The sequence below is a fragment of the Corvus brachyrhynchos genome, unplaced genomic scaffold (genome assembly GCF_000691975.1).
Source record: "Corvus brachyrhynchos isolate BGI_N302 unplaced genomic scaffold, ASM69197v1 scaffold229, whole genome shotgun sequence".
Classification (NCBI taxonomy): Eukaryota; Metazoa; Chordata; class Aves; order Passeriformes; family Corvidae; genus Corvus; species Corvus brachyrhynchos.
The window spans coordinates 7,211,411-7,233,650 of NW_008240042.1; the positions used below are offsets into that span (position 1 = coordinate 7,211,411).

At 37.2% G+C, this 22,240-nt stretch overlaps 1 protein-coding gene across 6 annotated transcripts in view; it reads left to right on the forward strand.

The window, feature by feature from the left end:
- Positions 1-22,240, forward strand: part of CCSER1 (coiled-coil serine rich protein 1) — a 562,152-nt gene that overhangs the window by 42,275 nt on the left and 497,637 nt on the right. For all 6 annotated transcript variants that reach the window (XM_017744239.1, XM_017744243.1, XM_017744241.1 and 3 more), the window contains exon 3: positions 5,443-5,536. In XM_017744239.1, coding sequence (XP_017599728.1) covers positions 5,443-5,536 — 94 coding nt within the window. The remainder of the gene's footprint in view (positions 1-5,442; positions 5,537-22,240) is intronic.

The window sequence follows — 22,240 nt, forward strand, 5'->3', positions numbered from 1 at the left end:
ACAAATGTGCGCGCGTGTTGTGTGTGTGGGGGGGGGGGGGGAGGGGGGGAGAAAAGTGTTAAAAAATTATTCCCTTGAGGTTTAGGGTTTACCTGATATAGTCTAAAGAGGCAGCAGGGCAGAATTTCAGACTGTTGAGCAGAAATGCATTTCTCTGTGTGTGTGTGCCTGTACAAGACTTGGCTTTCCAAGAGGGGTGCCCATGACCAAAGCTCAACTGCTCCGTTGAAACTGCAGCAGCAGTGAGAACTTTGCAAGGCAAGCATCAGAGGAAGTGCAGTGACAAAACAGTGTCAAACAGTGCAAAGCTTGACCAAAAGATCCATTAAAGATTGAAATGTAGTCAATATGTTCACGTTCATGACAGTAAGGTTATAGCAATGTGTTTATAACTGGAGTTAATGTCTGTATACTTTCTTTAGCCATGGATGCGTCTGAGAGAAATGTTTTTGAACTGAATAATTGCAAACATTCCAGTGCTTCAGTCTTGTAACTTAAGTTGCTTACTGGACCTCAGGTTCTCAAAGCTCTTGAAAAATCTCTGAGCAAATAGTCAAGATTTTGTTGCAGTATCACAATACAGCAATAAAATGGAAATCTCAATCTGTGTAGAAGAACCCAGAAATACACTGGAAAATACAAGGCTCCAGTTTCAACCTGTGTGTGGTAACCAAAAACACTGGTCAGGAAAAAAAATTGCATCTCCTTGCTCAGCAAAACAAGATTTGTCAGGGCTGAATAGCACTTGAAAAATATGCAAAAGTCGTTTGAGTATCACATTGACTAGGGATTGCATGTTAATTAGAATAAAATTACAAAATAATAGATACAGCCCTCCAAAAATGTTGGTAATGACAGAGAATCTGTGTCTGCAGCCTTCAGGATCTTGCTGTTACTTGATTATTTCTACTGTTTAGGAGCAAAATGTCTAGAATCAAGATGTGTGAAAACATGAAGAAATGAATCTTTTGATTGGTGCCACTGATTACTGGCTGATTCAAAGGGGCAGATTTGTTACCTAAATCCAATTATTAAACTTGGTTTTGTGTATTAGTTATAAATACTCATGGGTTTACCTTGCTCTGTTTATATGTATTGGGCAACTGATACAGTTATGCTAGGTCCATGTGAAATTGAATTACATTGCTTAATAAAATAATATATGTTGGTGTATTTGTGTATGCATATGTGTGTTTTATTGCCATTTTTGAATAGCAGAGTCAATTTTTAGAGAAGTATTCTGTAACTCCATAAGCAGTAATTTCACTAGGTATTTATATGTGTAAGTTGGTTATTTGGAATAATAATTAGGAAAAAACACATGGTAAAGGAGGCTTCATAAAGAGATGTTGTTTGCTTTTTATTATTTGATGAAGCCCAATGGCAGATTTGCAACCTGTTGCTCTGGGCATTTTATATTATTTACTACTGAAACTGTTATTTATTCCAGCTTTCAGACTCATTTTTAGTGTTGTTGGACTGAACTGAACAGGTATAAAAATAATTAAATACTTGGCTATTCTGGAAAGGGACTAAAATTTATGTATTAGGCACTAGTTTTCTTTTGAGTTTCCCTTCTTAGGAAGGGAAACTGGGAAGAGAGAAAGAAGGTAGGGTACTAAGGTGTAGGAAGGAAATCCCCTTCAACAAGCCTGAGTAAACTTACTGGCTGGGGGGAGCTGTGTGCCTAGTACATCTCTATTATGAAAAGGTTTCAGCTGTTTCTGAGCTATACCCATGTAAATCACTGTGGATCTTTTGATACTAAAACTATTCTTAGGTCATATTACTTAAGAATGTTAAGAAATTTGTGATTAGGCCCAGACTAAGTTGAGTACCATTGAATTCAGTGAGTCCTATCTAAGATACTCAGCTGTCAGATGAAAATAGTAGTTTATACTTGTGGTTGCTGAAAGAATTTTAAATATGAAATTTGTTTATAAGAAGTCACTGGTACCTTGAAATATTCTTGGATTAGCATCCTGTTCTGCTTACAGCCACTGTTGGTTATCAAACATATCTGAGCCATTGTACGAATCACTGCTTTTTATTCTGAGTTAGTAATGTTTAAATTATCACTGCTAAATTCTTGTTTGAATAGAAACTTTTTAAAATAACAGTCGTAGGCCACCAAGTCAAAGGTGGAAAGGATGGTTGGCAAACTGAGTTTATTAGTTTTTAAACTGGTTACAGGCTGTGTTGACCAGGAAAAACTGAGACATGTGGGCAAATGATTGACTAAGTGTGTTCACATGCTCTTCTCACAGGTTATGATCAGCTTCCAGATTGACTAGAAGAAAAAAGCGCCATCGTGTTAATTTTGAGTCTATTATAAAGGCAAAATAGTAGTAGAAGTCAAGCAGATAGTGGGAGTAGGGAGTACGTCTTAAGGCTTCTGAGGGGCTATTACAGAGTCAATAAAGAGGTTTTTTGCTCTGAGGTTGTGCCTTAACTAAATGGTTTCCCTACTAAAATAAATAAAAGGTATGCCATCCTAAATAGAGAACAAATGGTTCCTTGAGACCTTGATGGAAGAATTAATTTCTTTTTCTGTCTGTAGCAAAGCCTTGAAACTATTCACTTGGAATGCTCTTTAGGGCTCGATCTCTCTTATTTTATTTTTTTTTAATATTTAATTGTGTTATTAATCAAAGACTGCTGCAGCAGTGGTGAGGCGAAGAATGGGCAAAGGGTCAAGAGATATTAAACTTTAAAGGAAATTTCAATTTTTGCTAATTGTCATAGCAACAAAGAGTAATGAATCCTGGTGAGGAAGCAGAGGGACAGAGGCCATTGGTGTGTACTCACAGCGGTACCACGGAGCTGTTCTGTGGCATTAGGCAGGTCATTCTGAGAGCTTGGTGCTCTTATTTTCTAATACCATGTTTTCAGAAAATATTACTTAGTTAGAACAGCCTTGGGGATCTAACTAATGCTCTCTGCTTGGGTGGGCTTTTATGCATTCTTGAGTTGCTTTTGGTTTGTGTCCATGGAAGAACTCTGCCCACGTGTGGGCGATTAGAGCAGGGCATCAGCTGGACTGACATCATTGACATACTTGGTGGTGGAGCAGCCCTGTCAAAGCCCTTGTTCTTGCCATGATGGACAGTATCTGCTTTTAATTTGTTTGGTCCCAGTCCTGTGATATGTCCCTTTATAAAGAACAAGTGAACTCCTGGGAACAGAGAGAGACTACTTCCCTGGAGGAGGTACTTACAAGAAGAATGCACCCGGGCGGGGCTTTTCTTTGTCACTTTAGCTTGCCTGCTGTTGTTGATGCAGTTGAAGAGGCTGTAGGAAAGGGAAGGCAAAGGGGTCAGATGTGCTTTGGGAGGGCAGTTGGGAGCCCTCAGCTCAGGTGGATGAGAAGAGGTGCTGTTGTGTGGAGCAGGATGTACATCAGCCTTGCAGAACAGAGAGGATAGATGGAGCAAGGTTTGCCTCCACTCGGAGCGTTACTGGAAGTGAAGATCTTCCTTAAAGGCAGTAATGAGCTGGAGGAGAGTTGAATACAAACTTTTTTCTTTTGGTCCCTCTTAAACGGTTCTTCAACTCTTCGGTTTAGAAAATTGTGTTTCTGTTTGTGTTTGTTAATTCCAAATCAAATGGAATTTGTTTCTTGATGAAGGCTGTGAGTCACTGTGTTTTTGCAAGCAATCTCCCAGGATTTCAGCCCACACATAAATTACTGCATAAGATGTAGGAGATGCTCAATTAGCATGAATTTGTTGCTCCTTGCTAGTATAGCTTGTCAAAGGATGCTCCGCATTAATATCAATGGATTCAGTTGGTCAACTGTAATATAGACAATAATTTTAATGTAAAGAACAAACCTGTGTACTCCAACCTTTTTACGTTTTGCCTTTATTGGCATGAAAAACTTTTAGCTGTTGCTTAAAAATTGCAGGGTTTGTTCTTCTGGACATTTTCACCAATTTTTTTTTTTGTTACATTGATAAAACAATATATAAACAAAGTATGTCATACGTTCTCTGAGTTTAATATACCATTTGATTAAGCCTGAGTGCATAATAGCATCTAAATTTAAAATAGGAGCAAAAAATGTATCAACAGCATTAGCAAGGGATTCTGTCTCTCATAAGAGGTTTCTTGTGCTGATGGTAAGTCAGGGAAAGAATGCAAGAAAAAGTTCTTGTGTTACCTATGTGTTGTTTGTGAAAGAGTAGAAAACAGAGTTTGAAGAAATAATTACTCCAAAGGGTTGAATAGGTGCACGTGGTGAGTAGGAATAAGAGGTGACATGTATTGTGGTGGGAAAATACTTAAAATAATTAGAAGGCACCAAAAAAATAATTGTTGGAACTGAAATCAAGAAGGGCTTTTACTGGTTTAATGTATCCTACTGTCATATTTGTCTACTTTCATTACAGCAGATTGCTATGCAGAGATCTCCCAGGCAGCTCAGTGCTTTGGGACGATAACCTGGCCTCTTTCACACCAATTTGTCATGTTACATTAGTTATATTAGTGTTGGGAGCATGTGCCGTGCATAGGGTGCCAGCATCCATCCCATGCAGCAACTAATGGCTTACTTGCCTGTGGATGGACTGAAGAATTGAGCCCTGCAATATTGCTTGTTGGTTAGCAAACAAAATGCTAAAGCAGCTTGAAAAGGCATTGTATTAGCTTTGATTAGGTGTTGGTGACTGTGGAGAAAATGGGTGTATTACCAGGTCAAAAGAAATTACCATAGAATAAAATACACATGGGAAGAAGATTGAGAATGACTATCCCTGTGTGTTAACCTGCCTTATCTGTCTGTGGTTAAGACTTGGCAAACAAAATTAATCACCAAATAGTAATGGGGGCCTAAGCAGCTACACTTCAGAGTCAGATTTCTTGTCTGTCTATGTAAGCTTTTGCCACCCACGTAAATACTTAAAAATTCATGAGTTGATAATTCATGCCTGAATTTCCTGTTTATGCTAAATTTGTGTCTCATTATCCTTTGGATAAATAGAACAGTAAATCTCTCTTCGAAGCATATTGGTAAGGGCAGGCAGTGCTTAGAATTTCAAAATTTAATAAAAAACATGCACTGATACTTTTATGTTGTGCTAAAAATAACATTTTTATTCTTCATAAAAAGTTATGCTTAAACTTGCACAGACACAAAACCATCACTGAACAGTAAAAAAATAAAAAAGTCGGGTAGATGGTATTACTTGTACTTCTGGGGTTTTTTGTTAGATATCTGAGATCCTCTAAAAAGAGAACGGTGACAAACACATTTCACCTTGGACAGTTGTTTGATACAATTTCTAACAAGTCTAATGTAAGCAGAAAAATTTTCTGTAGCTCCTGCTTAGACATGTTTTCCAGATCTGATTGGAAATTATTTTGTGGAGAGCAATTTGGCTAAAACATCTGTCTAAATGCTTCTTTTACTTTTCTTTCTTATTTTTTTATAATCTAAACTAGGATGTTTTGAATAACTTGGGTTCCTGTGAGTTGGATGAAGATGACTTAATGCTTGACTTGGAGTTCCTGGAAGAGCAGCATCACCATCGTTCTGGTAAGTCAGATAAACTCTGCCTGTCTTCAGTGAGGTATTGTTATTCTAGAAATACAAGGTAAATACGTGCAGTACAATTACTTGGAAATAAAAAGAAGTAATTTTCTTGGAAGGGGAAGAGTGGTATTCATTTCTTAGCGTTATTTCTAAATGTGTTTGTAATTAATCAGAAAAAGGCTCTTTACACAGCACTAGGACTTCATATGGTCAGTTATGAAATGGAAGTGATTTTTACAGCTACAGAAGAATTTCAGTACTGAGGGCAGACCCATCTGTTTTTCTAAATACCTAAAATGGCTGCTGCCTACCCCAGGCACTTAACAAAAAGGGCATTGCTGGAATAATTGCGATCACATTTTGTGTGTGCCAGAATAAAATTCTTGAAATAAAGGTTTGGCTTGAAACATGAGTGTAACTTGATCGTTTTTCTCATGGTTGGTTAAAGCCCTCTTGCACTGTCTTGATTAATAGCAATAAACTGTTGCGATATACTGTGCTTACTACCATTTTATAATAGGATTATGCAAGGTAAGTTGAGGGACCTGCAGTGAGGAATGCTGCATTTCCTTTGGCTGGGATGTGAGACAGCAGGGCCTTGTCTGTGAATAGGAGAAGTCCTGCTAACTCAGCAGGGTTTGGAGAGTCTTCGAGCCTGTGTGAGATTTGTGCTTGATCCCAGGTAGAGTTCTGAGTTTATTCTGTTGCGATGTTCTCTTCTGACAGTGCTGTGTGTTGAAGCATGAGTAATTCTCACCCTCTCTTTTACCTGCTGTTCCCTGATCCCAGTTTCTCCATTCACCCATGTAGGTGCCCAAAGTGCACATTCCTGCAGACTCATGTGGAAGTGGGGTTTTTGAGACATGTGCTGGCTGGTGTGGACCATCTTCAGTTCTGGTCCCTTCTTTGATGCAAATTTAGCAATGGTTACAGATAAGATGCTTGAGTTATGCTCCTTTTTGATATTTTCTGTGTATGATTATTCTGTGAACATATCTGCATTATCTCTATGATAATTCTGTTTAACCATTGTACTGTGCTTTTTAAACCCGTTTGTGTATCTACTTACAGGATGAAACAGCTGTTCCGTTTTCTTTGGTAGAGAGTAGGGAGTGTTGCAGCAGTAATATGTGCATGATCATAGTTTTCTAAATTATTGGGAGCTGGGATGCAGCAAATGAACTGCACAGAAAAGGTGCTTTCTAACCTGTACTGAATAATGCTATTAACTGGTTACAGAAAGTGAAATGACAGATGAAGAAATATGATTTCAAAAAGCCTAAAAACCAAAGATTACATTTTATAACATACAATCATATGGGGTTTAGACTTACGTATTCCCTGGACCTGCTGGAAACAAATTAACTGGCAGAACCATTTTCCATAAATAAACTTCCCTAACATGTTGCACTTGGCTTGACCTTTGTTTTCCTTCTTTTTTTTCAAAGCACTGAATCAACAGTGAAAGAAAAGTTATGTCCAGTATATGATTACAAAGATTTGTAGCAGCTTCTGGAACAGTTAAGATAATAATGTCTGAGTGACGTACTTGATGGAGAAGTAATTAAGATGGAGATGTGATATGACACAAATTCTTCCTGCTCTTGGCTCATTATCCAGAGCAAATGAGGTGCTTTTAAAACATTGTCCTTTGAAGAATGGTGACCATTTCTATTCTGAGCCCTAATGTAGAGAGACACGTTGCAGTATGCGCATTGTCTTTTAACACAAATGTGTTTATTTTAGTAATATTTGCTGTTTGGTTTTATTTGTTTGGTGGTGAATCTAGCTGCAAAAAATTTAGGATTTCCCTAGCTGTCACAGTTGTTTTTAAGACTTGGAAAGATAGAGCCACAGTATGAGTAGACTCAATTTCACCAAATAAAGCTGATGTCTTTATATTGCATTAGGATGTGGCACAAAACGGTTAGTGTGGTTGTAAGTCATCATCTTAATTTGCGTTAAGATATTGAGGTAATGTGCTTGATTTTTAGTGATTTACCGTTTGAATACCACTGAAGTGCATAAAAGCCTTGAACTAGATACTGACATCAGAACACTTTTAACAAATCGCTTTTCTGATTCCTGTGTTGTGGCCAACTTCCAGGATTTAAGACTTCAACAAAAATTCTTTTTTACTAATTCCAAGTCAGTCCACTCTCTGTTTTCATTTCCGGGCTTCATTGTTTTCTTCCAAGAGGCATCTCTATTCATACCTGAATAGAATTCTTCTAAACTTCTTCATTTAAGTTATATTATCAAATATTTTTAATGCAATTTTTTCTACAGGCATCAGGATCGTGTTGAAGACATACAGTTAATTTAATGCAGAGCTTTGCACTTTTGTAAGTGCATCAGATTGAAAGTGATCATACTTCTGGGTGTGTACATCTAAGCTCTTTCAGGTAATTGGGAGGCAGTGTATGTTTTTTAAAAGTTCTTTAATCCTGCCCACTTCAGAAACAAGAAGACAACAGATTGCACATGGTGGATGAGCCAGTACTGTTATCGTAGAATATATTATTCTAATGGCATTTGAATAAAACCAAAGGACTGTTTAATTCTTGGAGTATATGACTGGTGTAGAGTAGATGATTTTCCGTAATTTTTGCCAGTAGCAGGTTTGTTGAACTCTTTGTAAAGGCTTTTTCAAAACAATTGGCTTGAGAGTTTACCTATGGCTCGCTTCAGTAAAATTCAGTCAAGACAATTGCAGACATACAGATTTGTGAGCCTCCTTTTCCTTGTGGGTATGTGCTGTCTATCCTGTATAACTTATGTCAGCTTTACATATTTAAGCCATTTTATTGCACTGTTTGTTTACCTTCCTAACGAGTTTCTCTAATACTTGCAAGGTATCTGAATATCTTCATGCTGAAGTCAACTGAGAGTTAATGCATGTGTTCTTAGTCTGTTATCAAAATAAAGGTGTTCACGAGTATACAAATACTGCACAAAATGCCGTTTTTTTAATGGAAACATTAAAATTATGCTCTTCTGAAAGTTAAAGGTATTAGCAGTACTGTGACTATTTGTAGTACAATAAAAATCTTGTTTATGTTCTATATACAGATGCTGATTGTAGCATTTACTTGGTTAAGGCCATCAGTCCTAGAGCCATATTGCCATTCACTTATGCCCCATGTGGCTCTTGATGAACAATTCTCTGGGGAGTTACTATGGGGAGAAATGTTCCAAGAGAAGCTCTGTTCAGTATTTTAGCAAATAGATTGAAATATGAAGAGGTATAATTGGAAAATTATTCAGTTCTTTCTTCAGTTGTTACAGAGGGATAACTAAGGAATAGCTAAGAATAACTATTCTTCAAAAGGCTATGAAAATTTATAATGACAAATTGCACGAAGACAAGGGCTAACATCACATTTCTAACTTCAATATCACAAGCTATTCCTTGGTCAGGAGGCCGTATACAGCAAGCTGTGTCATTTAAACGTAGCAGTCCTGAAGAGTACTGCCCCAGTTAATAAGCACTGTTGATGAGTTGATTGATGGCGACTTGAGAATTCTCTTAAACACCATTAGGAGCTTCAGTTTTTTAGAGATTTGTTAGTTAGGACACGATTTACAGTAGTTTCTGCTTTTAGCTCCTGCGGCTGTAAAGAAAAGTGTTTGTTAGTGGGAGGATATGTCTCTGTCTTTGTCCTGAAGCTGACAATATAATACTCATTTAACAAAATAATTGTATCATATTGATTTACCATAATTTTAGTGACCACTTAAGAATAGAAAATAAGATTATATTGGAAAGATTTCTGGGAGAATTGGCTATTAAGGAGTTTTAAGAGGAGCTACGAGCCAGTTGGCAGGCAAGGAGATGTTGTTCCAGAAAGTGGAATGTGTGTTAATTAAAATACAGAGATAGAAAGAAGAAAAAGACCTCTTTCACTGTTTGCGGCAGTTTTTATTTATTTATTACCCCAACTCATTTTTTACTCGTATTCTTGCTCTGTCTCAGCTTTTCCCTAATGAGCTGGTTGCCCTCCAGCAGCATCCTCAGGAAATGGGGCTCCTGCAAAAAGGTGCTATAAATCCTTATGAGTACTAGCAAATCAAAAAATATCCCGAACTTTTTTCTCTAATCATACAATAGAATGTAAGGAGAACCTGCAAACCTCAGGCAGATGCTTCTACTTTGGATGTAGATACCTGTGCTTTCCTGGTTTTAGCATGGCTTCAGAAGTCTGGAATTTCCTCATTTCCGGTTTTGTCTCCTTAAAAGCGAGTTTACTGCTTTAATTTACTACTTTAGCTTGTTTGAAAGGCTGTATTCTAGAGATAAAGAATGTAAGACAGAGACTTTTTATTATCCCACCTAACACAATTGCTTTGAAATTTAATAAAATAATGTTTATACAGTACTTGGTGAGCGCAGAGCGCTACTGCACGCAAATTCAAAATGTTAATCAGTGTGATTTGCTGAGAGTTTTGCATACTGTTCTTAAGCTGGAATGCTTAAAATGAAGCATAATATGACATACATGGTGAGTCTTGAGGGTGCTTTTTTATTAATCTAAGTAAATTAGACTTTTAAAATATGCTGCAGCGTTGATTTCCGGTTGTAAAATAATGAAGTCAGCGGTTTCTATAGCGGGAAACCATTGCAGGCTTATGGAAAGTGACAGCATTAATTTAACCTCATTCATTTTCCTTTCCCCTTGTGAAACATGACAGATTTGATTCCAAGTATTGATTAGTCAAATGCATGAGGAAGACCTTTATATTCAGTGATACAAGCAGTGGGGAATTTATTCAAGCAATGCACGTTAATGTGTGTGAGTTGTGTGCTGGTGTTGTGCCACAGCCTATTGAAAACCAAATGGTTTTATGTGGTTGGTGTTGTCATTAAATCAGGACTGTAGTAAATGCCAGCCTTTTCTGGAAGTTCACAAAGCACACCTATCCAAGGGCTATGGTAATTCCTTAAGTATTTGCCATTGGTGGCATGGAACAGGTGCCCTGCATCTTCCTACAAAGATGTGTGTGTGTACCTGGGATTTGCAGCGAGCGGTCCGGCTGAGAGTTGGGGGACTGCTCCTGGTGCTGAATATTAAACACATGCTCCTGTCTCTTCCCCGTCAGGCTCCACACTACGCAGTGACTATTCATGGGTGTGATATTGATTAGCTGTGTACCTAGACTGGCCTGTGCATCCATCATGTTGTGGCTGGAATGCTTGCTGAATAGTTTTGAATAATGTAGCTTGCTAAAATTTTTAGGAGAGATTTGTCTTCGGCTGGTGCTTTGGCCGTTTTGGATTTAATGCCTCAGCCTCAGCTGAAAACCTGTGACCCAGTGTACACATGAAGCCTAGTTACTTCACCCAGCATATTTCAGAAATGAAATTATTTATTTTATTTGCTGGGGGTAAAAGAAGTGGAAATACGAAATTTTATATGAATATGAAACTTTATAATCCATCAAAATCCATCAAAATGTTATTTAGCTATTAAAAAACCGAAAAATTTCAGACATGGAACACATTTTGATCAAACCTAAGTTAAGATAATCTCTGTTAGAAGCATTTTAAGTGTGTTCTTAACTCTGGTAATACATGTTTTGGTACTTGCTCAAGGTTTATCAGTGAAATGGCAGATTACAGCATGGGTTTTGCAGAATGAGGGGAAGGCAGACAGGTTTTTGAGATGGACACACAACTTAAAAATACGTAATGTAAATGTTAGATTAGGCATTCATTATATCAGAATGTGGTCTACATCACTACATTAGGCATTAGCAGCCTCACCAGCAAAAGCAGAGTGTACTGCTTTTTTTTAGGAAGCAAACATCTGGCATATTTGTATTGTATTTCTTTCAAATCCAGCTAGCCTGCAGATCAATTGCCATCAGCACCCAGCCAAACTAAACTGTTCATGTAATGACCTGGTCATATTAATTAGGTAGTTGCTGAGTTATTTTGAATGTGATGAACAAACTGTGTGAAAATTCTGTGGTGAGTTTGGAGTTCCTCCTGTGTCTGTTAATTCAATGTAGTAATTATTTTTAGTAATTTTTTTAATAGATGTAGGAGTGCTGCGCTGTGATGAAACTCCTTTGGTCTTTTGGTGGTTATTTTTTTGACCAGGAGTTTGTCAGTGCAAGGAAAGCAAATTTTTCAGAGGTTTTAATTTGCTTTTAAATGGATAATAGGAAAAAAATACCCTAACTATGCATTTTTATCCAACAGTTGCTTAGAACTAGAGAAGAAATGCTTAGGTAATTTGAATGTATTACTTTGCTTGTGAATGTGTTGTTGGCAGCAGATTGTTTCTGTGTTCATGAACAATAACCTATTTTGATTTTTAATTGGAACAGGACACTCAGCTCCTTGAGCACTTCTGAAACACTCATCTTTGCCGAATGCTGTCTTTTAGAGTTGTGTTACAGATCACGTTAAACTAGAGCAGCATTTCTTTATATTTCTGCTTGAAATATGTAATAGCAGTTTGGTTTGTACTTGCGGGTTTTCAACAGAATAAAGATTGTGACAGTAAAGTAATAGAAAGCTCTGTGTCTCTGCCAAAGAGCAGGTTTAAAGATTATTTAGCTAACTAGCATCTTGCACTGTCACTACACATGCTGGATAATAAAGTAATAAAAAAGTAAGCAGTACTAATAATGAACAAACCAAAAAATGATGTGTGACTTCACTACATTAATTACAGCACTATACAGATATCCTAGCACCAATTAAAAGGGACGTTCATGTTAGTTTTCAGTTTTGCAAGAGAAAAGGTCATGTTGAATAAATGCCTGCAATTCCTCCATCAAACTTCCTGTGGTGAAGGGAAAGCAGTATGAGCCAGAACTGTGGCCAGACTGATTTCACACATACATCTCAATTCCAGCATGGATTTGAAGTATGGAGTGGAGAGTCACATGCCACTATCTAGAATACATATCTAGAAAAAGTTGTACCAGAGGGACTTTTTTATATTTTCAGAATGACCTATTCTACTAAGCCGCACATTTTCCCCTGAAGCATTGTTTAATAAATATTGCACAGTAATGGAATAACTTAAGGTCTCCAGGGAATGAAATAAAACTTGTCATCTTCTAAACTCTTCTAGCGATGATTTACAGTTTCTGAAAGAGCACTGAGCATGGAGGAAAGGGATTTTTGCAGGGTTTGCAAACGGAAGTATGTGTGGTGGTATCAAATAAAAAGAGCGTATTTGTGTTAGTCACAAATAACCATTGCACACTTGTGGCTAGGCCTGCCTTAGGACTCTGGAAGTGTAAATTGCTGAGAGTAAGGAGAAGAAGAATAATGAAGCTAGTGTTAAATTGGAATGGAACTAGTTAGAAATCATAGGCTAGTACAAGGTTAGTCTTCCAGCATCCTGGAGAACCCTGGTCCATATTCTGGAAAAGAAATACTGGATTGAGAGTCCCGTTTCTGTTCCTTTATTTATGTAAACAAATGGTGCAGTCTTATTTCAGTTTTAATTGAGAAAAACAAAACAAACCACAACCTATAACTGCTACCAAATTAACTTTATCCTAAATCTTTTTTAGTGTATTTTACTTTAAAAGTTGAGTTGTAACCAAACCTAGTTGATGAGCCACAGGAGGCATGTAAGACTAGCTTCTAGCTGCACTTTCCTCAGAATATGTTTAAAACATGTCTGGAATATAGGTAATTTGCCTGTTCTGTGTGTTGTCAGTGGATCAAGGAAAATATCAGCAAATTGGCATTTTTAGCTCTTTGTTTTGGTGTGAAGAGTGGTGAAGGACTGATATATTCAAAAGGTGTATGTTAGATCCCTATCTGACTGTTACAAATTTTATTAGCGATATGTACTTGTAAATCCTACTCAGTTAAGTGGAGCAATATCACAGAGCATCACATTATAATTTAGATACCATGAGATTTTTTTCTTTAATAGACAAGAAGGGCAAAAGAGCAGAGTCGTGAACTTCAGTGTCATTAAAGAATAGAGTGAGATGCATTTGTATGGTTATCATGGAACAATTAGATTCAGAGTCTGTATCTCAATTTCCTGCTCTTTCATAATTACAGTGTGACATTCAGTTACAAATCCTTATTCATATTGGTATGCTCAACCATCATTTACTGAAAGAACCAGGACAGTAATTAAATTAGGCAGATTGCCTTTCTTCATTCCTTTGATTTTTTACATATATTGAGATGAAACATCATCTTTAATAATATCTGCAGGCAGAAAATAAATGCAATAATAAACATTATGACAAATCAAAGCATACTGTCCTATTTAAAGCAATTCTACGCTTCCAGATGGCAAAGTTTAAGTAGGATGCCAAATGCTGCTTTTCTGTCCCGCTTTTGAAATTTACAAAGATCTGGACTGGAAGTCTTGCTAAAATGAAAATGTGATGAGAACTTTAGAGGAGTGTGGCCTGTCTTCTGAGTTCTGTGAGAGATTTAGGGGGTAAGAGAAACAGTTACGAGCTCACAATTATTTTGCAGGACAGCCATAACTCTTTTTATATACAAAACAATCGCTCCTTCCATACAACTTCTGCAGCGATCCTACTTCAAGATCAGACTGAAATTGTATGTGAGTTAGTGATGGCTTTTGACATTTTGAAATATTTTTCTCTGGGGTCATTGTAGCTTCACTCTTAGGTAAAGAAATAAATAGTAGTCTGATAGTTAAAACTTGGATCTATGTAGGTCTCCTGGGTTGAGGTGGGTTCTCTGATAGTGATTTCCAGCATTACCATGGGCTTGTCACTTAATTTACTTGTGGTACGTAAAGTGGTACTCCAGTAGGCAGGGGGGTTGGCATTAAAGGTTGAGAGATACTCATACCAATGGGATGGAGCTGCAGCCATAACTAGAGTCATTTCAGTCTTTAGAGGCCAATTATGTTCTGGTTTGTGCCTCTTCATATGTCATTCCAGGAAGTGGAGCAGACACTGCCATTGCTGTTGCTGGTGTGTCTGCTACTGTTACTGCTCCTGTGATTTTTTTATTTTCTTCTGCAGAAAAAGTGCCAAAGCAAATTACAAATTTGTTTATATAACAGGAGGAAAAAATATTGCAAAAGCCTATCATACTAATCAATTAAAGCTTGGGCTCAAATATAAATTACTTTTTAAATATTTCCAAAATCCATCATTGCCGAAAGATTGGGTCAAATCTGCTGTAGTGTTTGAAAATATTAGGTGACTTTATTGTTGTATGTCTTTACCTGAATCTGTTGTGATGAGAGAGCCTGTTGTCACTTCTTTTGTCCCTGTGAATGTTCTGTCAAATACTTCATATTGTTTGGATTTTGTTGAATTTTATTTATGTTTTAACCTCCAACTTCCCTTGAGGGGGAAGGAATTCTCAAATAAATGCTGTGCAGGTAGTAAGCCCTGAGATTTATTGCAACTTAGGTTTGGCTTTAGAGGGAGGATCAATAGGTAAAAAATGCTTTGGAGGTTGGTTGGGAGTACAGGGTCTTCCTGAGAATGTTTTGTCCTCTTGGGGACTCCTAGAAAGAAGCCTTTGATTTTGGTTTGTATAGCCTAGCTCGTTTTCTGCAGTAAGGACATTGTACACCTTTCTTTGCCAAGGGAACAATTTGAGATAAACTCTGAAAGGTAACCTTGAAGAAATTTTCTGGTTGTACCTTGTGTACTTAGGCTTATTTTAGGAATGTTCAATATGACCCAAAGTGAATAATGCCCAGCCATCTCCTTAACACATTCCAGTTCTCAGAATTCTTCCATGCAGCCCTTACTGTAGGGAACAGCTTTACAATGGAAGTTTGTCAAAGCTTTACAATGAAAGTTTGTCAAAGCAAAGTTTGCCTGCCACTGCTCCAGTAGCTTTGTGAAAGGACAATGCATTCCTTGTGCCTACTGAGGGTAACATCAGTGTTACGGGGTTTGGGGCTCTTTTTCCCCCGTTTTCATAATGTTGTGATGTCTTTGGGAAATAGATTCTGTTTCCAGTTGAGATTAAAAGGAAAGTGTGGTTACAGTGGGAAATATTCTGAATGCACGTTTAAGAACAAGAAACAAGTGTTTGGTTGCAGGGTGGGTAACACGTATATGCATGGATCTGCAAGTGGCAAGTCATGCACAAATTGTCATTACACCAAATCTGTGTGAATCTGTGGGTATCCCTAAACTTTTCTTTTTTTTTTTTTTTCACAGCACTAAGCATTTATGAGTTTGATATTTAAGGAGTTGCTGAACCATGCACTAGGCTGTGAAAAGTTGGTTACTGGACACTGGCCCCATGCAGCATCCCTCAGCCCATGGTGCTGTGTGTGTGTGTGCTTAAAGTAGCCTTTGTATAAATGTCTGTACCTAAGGACTAGCCATGTACATAAATGTGAAACACCTGACAGACCAAAGGCATTCCTCTGAGCTGTTTCAGTGTTCAAAATGCTTTAATTCCTTACATCCAGCTTTGGATAGTGGTGCTTGTTTGTGATACAGTAACTGCCGAATCTGGAATGGTGAGAAATGAAACAGAAAATTGATGGTAAATAAGTGTAGTGCTCTTTGGTTGCAGGATGGATAATGTGCTCATTTTCACTTCTCTTTCTAAATCTTTCCAGCCCTGCAAACACAGTTCACGTGTGTTTTAGGAAAAAAAGGATTAAAGCAATGTCTTTGCAAAGGCTAAGGAAACCAGAGAGGCCCTAGGGCCTGAGAAACTGTTGTGAAAGAAAAAAAAGTTGGTAGTAAACTTCTTTTTATTATAACAGATTGATTTTGCCGACTGTTAAAAGCCCAGGCATCGTGATTAGCCTGTTGAACATCTACCTGACTTGACCAATTTTTTTCTCACAGAGGTTTTTCTTTAAAAAAAGGCAATTCGCTATAAAAATATACTTATTTGGAGATTGAAAAGCAGGCAGTAGGTAAAATGAAAGTACAGCTGTGTTATAATATTATTTTTGTGCTTTTTCCCAAAGCTGTTAATTTCACAGAAAATAGTTTTGACAAGTCTCTGTATTTCTAATACATTTTCTTCTTGAATAAGACATGAAATAACTCGATTTCGAAGGTTCAATTTCATTGTTTTCTTCCCTATTTAATCTTTAATTTGTTTGTCTCATTTGTAGATTTTTGCAGGATTGGGGGTTCAGGAAAAAGTACTCTTTATGCTTCCTACTGATGTGATGTACTTGTAAATTATGGGGTTTAAGCTAGAATGACATAAATACATTACTTAACCATCTTACTGTCAGCATGTGCTGGATTAAATGTAAATAGCTCCTGGTTCTAAGCATATTCAATCAAACCCCTCAGTGTGCAAATACAGCAGACTTGTATTCACAGATGGGCTGTGTGTGGAGTTACATGGAGAAACTGGTGGCTGTGTTTCTGAGCATCTGGAAGAGGGATGGTTTTGGCTGTGGGACAAGGTTGACCAGGCAAAAGTCATTGCCTTGTACTGAATTTTTATGGGAACTCATCCTGTGATCCTTTGACACTGAGTTCACAAAGGTCATAAAGAGTAGGGGTAAACGGAAAGGGGGAAAGAAATGAATAGAGGTAAGAAGGAAAACTGGTATGGAAAAATTTCACTTTTAGCTTCTGGGAAAAATAATATGCTTTGGAATGAAGTTTCTCTAAATTTGGTTCAGAATGACATATGACAAGCAGCTTAAAAGAATTTTTCAAACTCTCCCAGCTTTCCAATACCAGCAGAAGTATTATTCTGTCCCTCTCTTCTGAAAAGAAATCAAGAGGTTGAAAGAAACCAGGTAATTTGTGTTCTGCAGGCTGTGGGGTTCATGAGCGGGGTTGTCTGTAACGCATGTGTTCCTCCTGCATGTGCTGCTCACCCTCATCCCCGCAGCAAACACAGAGGAAGGAGTGATGGAGACCTGTGTTAGGTGGTACATCTAGTTTCACAGCAGCCTGCACTCTTACCTCATCTGCAAGAGACGCTCCTGAGGATTTCTTCCCTTGGAATAATGAGCTGCTGAATCAGCTCAGTGGTGTGGTGCTAGACGGGTCGCAAAGGATATGCAGCAAGGCCAGAGGAGGTGGCAGAAAACACTGCGCTTCCTTTCAGTGGGAGAATTTATATTTCCCGTATTTTCAAGTTGTAGGTAAAGAAAGATACTTCCAGTCATGTCACTTTCTTCTTAACTAGAAGTGAGGTTATTTTGCTTCCCCTTCCACAGTCACATTTAGCACATATTTTCTTCTCTTACCTGCCAAGCTTTCTGTAGTTTCCGGAAATATGCAGGAGCCTATGTTACCTTAGATGGCATTTGGATTTATTATGATTACAGATTTGTAAAATCAGTTACTACTTCTGCAAATTCAGCTCATTTTGGAGCTGTCATGCAAAAAACCACCATTACTTTGTCATCTTTAGTCCTTGACCTAATTCTGTTTGCGTTTTATTAAAGAAATGTGGCTTGATGGGCTTCTTTCTACTGTGCATTCTTGTTCACAGCTCATATTGAGGTGTGAGATGCAGACAGCCTGTATATTTTCAACCTTTGATTAGTTCTTGATTTCAGTTAAGTTTATTCAGGTAACTAATATTTGAAACTGTAGGTCAAAGATGGTAAGTCTTGCTTTCAGGCTTAGAAGTCTGGACAGCTGAGATAAGTTTGACAGGTTTTTACAGCTATAATGATGAAGAATTCTGTCTCCCAGTAGACTGTTTTGTTTCTTATGTTGTAGAATGGAATCACCATGATTATTTAATAATGCTAGTTGTATTTATAAATTACAGTTTAGGCATTCTGGAGTCATCAGAAGTCCTTGGAGATTAGAGTCCTTTCTAATTATGTGTAGGAATAAATTGTCCCTATACTTTCTGCTGCAAAAATTTATTTGAAATTTTGATATCTGATCAGTGCTTAGGTCACTGCATTTACTATTCTGTTCAACTTCTTATCTGTATGAAGGATGATTCAGCATGTTTTACATTTACCACTTAGCCCTTTGATATAGCCTTTTAGAGTTCATTATAGATTCAAATTTATTCTATGTCCTCACTCATTTGTATAAATGCATGTTCACTACTTTTGGGGAAAAACATTACTGGTGTATCCTTGATTACTAGAAAAAACATGTTTTTCCTTTGGGAAACAGGAATTTTTTGGTGCTTCAAGAATTTGCTTTGAGAACATCTCAGTGGAGAATTAAGAATATATTTAGCCTAAGGCCCATAACTACCTCCCCTGAAGTCAGGGGGATTGTACACTTCAGATTTAAGCTCATTCATAAGTGACCTCAGTCCTTAGAGCCTGAACTTGTTACATCCAGTGCCTCCTGTGAGACTGATTTTTTTTATAGCTACTCAGGTTCTGTAATTTGCCTTAAATACAATTGTGCTGTGGCTAAAAGTATATGTGAGTACAGTATTGCTAACATATGGTAAAAGACTGAACTGCATAGGAAATTCGTAGTTATAGCTAATGTATGGACTGATTTATTAGCAATAGCAGCATAGTTTAGAGGAACAAAAGGTCATATTGTGGGTAATGATTATTTTTCCAAAAAATAAATTTGGGCATGCCATCTCTGTTTAATTTCAGGTGTTTTCCAAGAATGGATATTGAAAGGAGGAGATTTGAAGATATTACAAAATTTTTATTTATGTTGCAAGGAAAATTAGAATTGGTAGCAAAGCACAGTGTGCTTATTTAAATTAAAATATCTTTTTGAGGAAAAAAAGTGTTCAGAAAATACTCCTCCCTTGTGAGTTTTAGTCCATAAAAATTGCTGTTTTCTCAAAACAATGAGGACATAATATCTGACTATTTCTTGATCATCCAAGCAGTGTAGAAATAGGTAGTAAGAAGGCTTCATTCCTAAAGAAAATTTTTATTAAGCAGATTTATTTTTTTTATAACACTTGATACACTCAGCAGTCTGATCAGACCTTGGAAGCAATTATGAGGGGTAGAAAGGAAGCCCACAGCAAAAATAACTTATTCAAGGTTCATTTAGATGAGGTTAATTTAAAATCTCAGCATGCCTTTTAACCTGCTAGACTCCTGTTCAGAAGTGATGTGAGACTGGTTCTTTAATTTAAAGCAGAAAGAGATTAGAAGCTGATTAGGTCCTTTGCTATCTCTGATCTTAAATAAATTAATTTTGTTTCTCTTACCTAAATATAGTGCCTGGATATTTGGCATCTATCAGAAGAAATGATTGAGGGGGCTATATTACTTATTGTTGCGAGTAATTTCCAGTGTCACCATAGCAAGTTGAATTGTCTGGGTCTAACTTTATCTTTCCTGGCAGCCTTGATCACATACATAGGTTCCTAAATAACTAAAGGAATAAAAAAAAAAATTAAATCTGAATAGGGGATTCTTAATGAGAATATTTGATTTTCTTACCTGACCAAAGACCATAATCTCACAGTTTCATTTCTGATTTTTCTATCTTGAGCATGTATTTTTGAATAGACTTTCCCAATAGGTGACTAAAAGTGCTTCCTTTTCTTCCACACAAGATTTTTTGAGCACAGGATATTTATAGGCTTTTCCATCTCTGACATGATCTAATACTAACATCCAGAATAGCCCCACTGGGAAAAATTAGTCAAAACACAGTGAAAGACTCAGAGGTTATTTTGTAAGAGCTTGTGTGTTGTGGAATCAAATCACAATTTCGGGAAAAGCAGTTTTGTCTTAACAAGCAGGGGCTAAATCTACTGTGTTTTAATGGCATCTTAGCTCCTACCTGAGTATGCAGTCTGTGCCATTAAGTGATTTAACCTCTATTCCTTACCCTGCTGTTTAGGTACCAAGTAATCAAATAATTCATGGGGGTGTCATGCACTGATTAAAGTGGTTTCATGGAATTGCGGAGCACTGACAGTTCAAGTATCAGATGTTATGATTTGATAAAAATCAGAATGCTGTCCATATTTTCTTTACCTGATGCAGTGTGTGCATACAGTAAGTGTGCAGTAAGCATTTCTGCATACATATATGCATGGATGCAGAAATAAAGGAGGTTAGGTACAGACTGCTTACAGGAAGGAGTTGGTCTATGAAGCCATTGTTCTTTAGGTTGTTAATAATGTGGCGAGCTGTAATTTTTCATGTGCTGGTGCAGCTTTTCATACTTGGCAGAACTTGGCCTTCTGCACTTAAATGATCTCAGTAGTTTTGGTGTTTTTTTTTGTTTGTTTTTTGGTTTTTTTTTTTTCCTTCTTCTATCTTGTTATTCATATGCATTCTGTGCAGTATAGCTATCCAGATTGCAAGAATAAGCTAATAACTTTTCCTGCCTTTTAGTGTACCGAAGTATTTTAAAAATAATAGCCAGTGTGCTGTCTGAGCAGAGGATAGGATTTAGAAACATTTATCTGTTTGTGTGGGGCTTTTTTCCAGTTTTTTACCGTAGGATTTAATGCAGTAGCTTAAAAAGTTGTAATTGTAATTTACCATAGCAAGTACTATAATGAGTGTTATACTGTATTTATTGTATGGCTTTGGACTGTTTTCTGTGATGTTTTTTCAAACCCTTTTCCTAAACTGGTGCTAATTCTGACAAATTACCATGTACTGTCTGTGAAGATTTAAGTGTGTTTGTGTGAGGTAGCATTAGAGAAACAAGACTTCTTGCATGCTGAAAATACTTAAAATTCCTTGTTTATTTTTCTTAATTCTTGAGGTGGCAGCCAAGCAATGCTGCTGAGTCATTGCTGGTTTATTACTTCCACAGTTTGTCACTTGAAAGTGGAAAGAAGCTGTCACCTATTCTGGAGGTGACACAGCAGATGCTATAAAAAGGGAATTCTCATGGATAGTGCGAGAGTTACGTAGAGTTTCCAATGAACCTTGATTTCAGCCATCTTCAAGGAGCAATTTTGGTCTTTCTGTTAATGTAGCAAATGAGTTTTTGGTTGTGATCTAGGGACTTCTTCATGCCCTGTAGCACTTTGTCAGTATTTAGGGAATAATTTGGAAGGGAACATAATATTCAATATGTTATTTATGTTAGATGATTTTTTTTCAGCATTTTTGGTGAAAAAAACATTGCTAAGGTAGTGATAAACTTTTAGATGCATATTGGCTTTGAGAACAGCAACAAATGTTTTCTGTAGTCCCTATAATTTTATAAACAGATTTACTTCAAAGAAATTTTTGTGTTCGGAACATGATTTCAGTTTCCAAAGAGTGCAGAACTTTGCTTTGATTTTGAAAGTAATCCTAGCAGACTGGTTAGTAAAGATGTAATTTTGCTCCAGTTAAAAAATGCAAACCGGCTTGGTTATGTTATTGTTTCAGACTGTCTTCCTTGGTGTTTTATGATGTTAGAGTTGGTTCAGCTCTAATGGAACTGGGGAGGATCAAGGATAACCTGAATTTCACAGACTCATGTAGGCTTGCTAGTTTCCTTAGACACGTAGTGTGTTTTAAACACTAAAACAAACAGATGTAGAAGATACTTGTGAGGATGGATTGAATCAAGGACCGTCATTTTAAATAGGTGACTGTTGAGTCAGATGAAAGAATTTACTACAGTGACTTTGGAGGGAGTGACATTTGAGCCATGATCGTCTTCTCATTTGCACCCAGTAGGGAACTGTCTGGTAACGTGAGAGCTCGTGTATCTTTCACATAATTCAGAGGGGTTCTAACAGTGTAGCTAACACTCAAGGGTATTGTGCAGATTTGTGCATTCTCTGCAGAACCTCTAGTCCAGAAGTCAATAATTAGGCTGTCACAAAAGTGTTGCAGTTCCTGTTGTTTGATTTCTGGGTTTTTG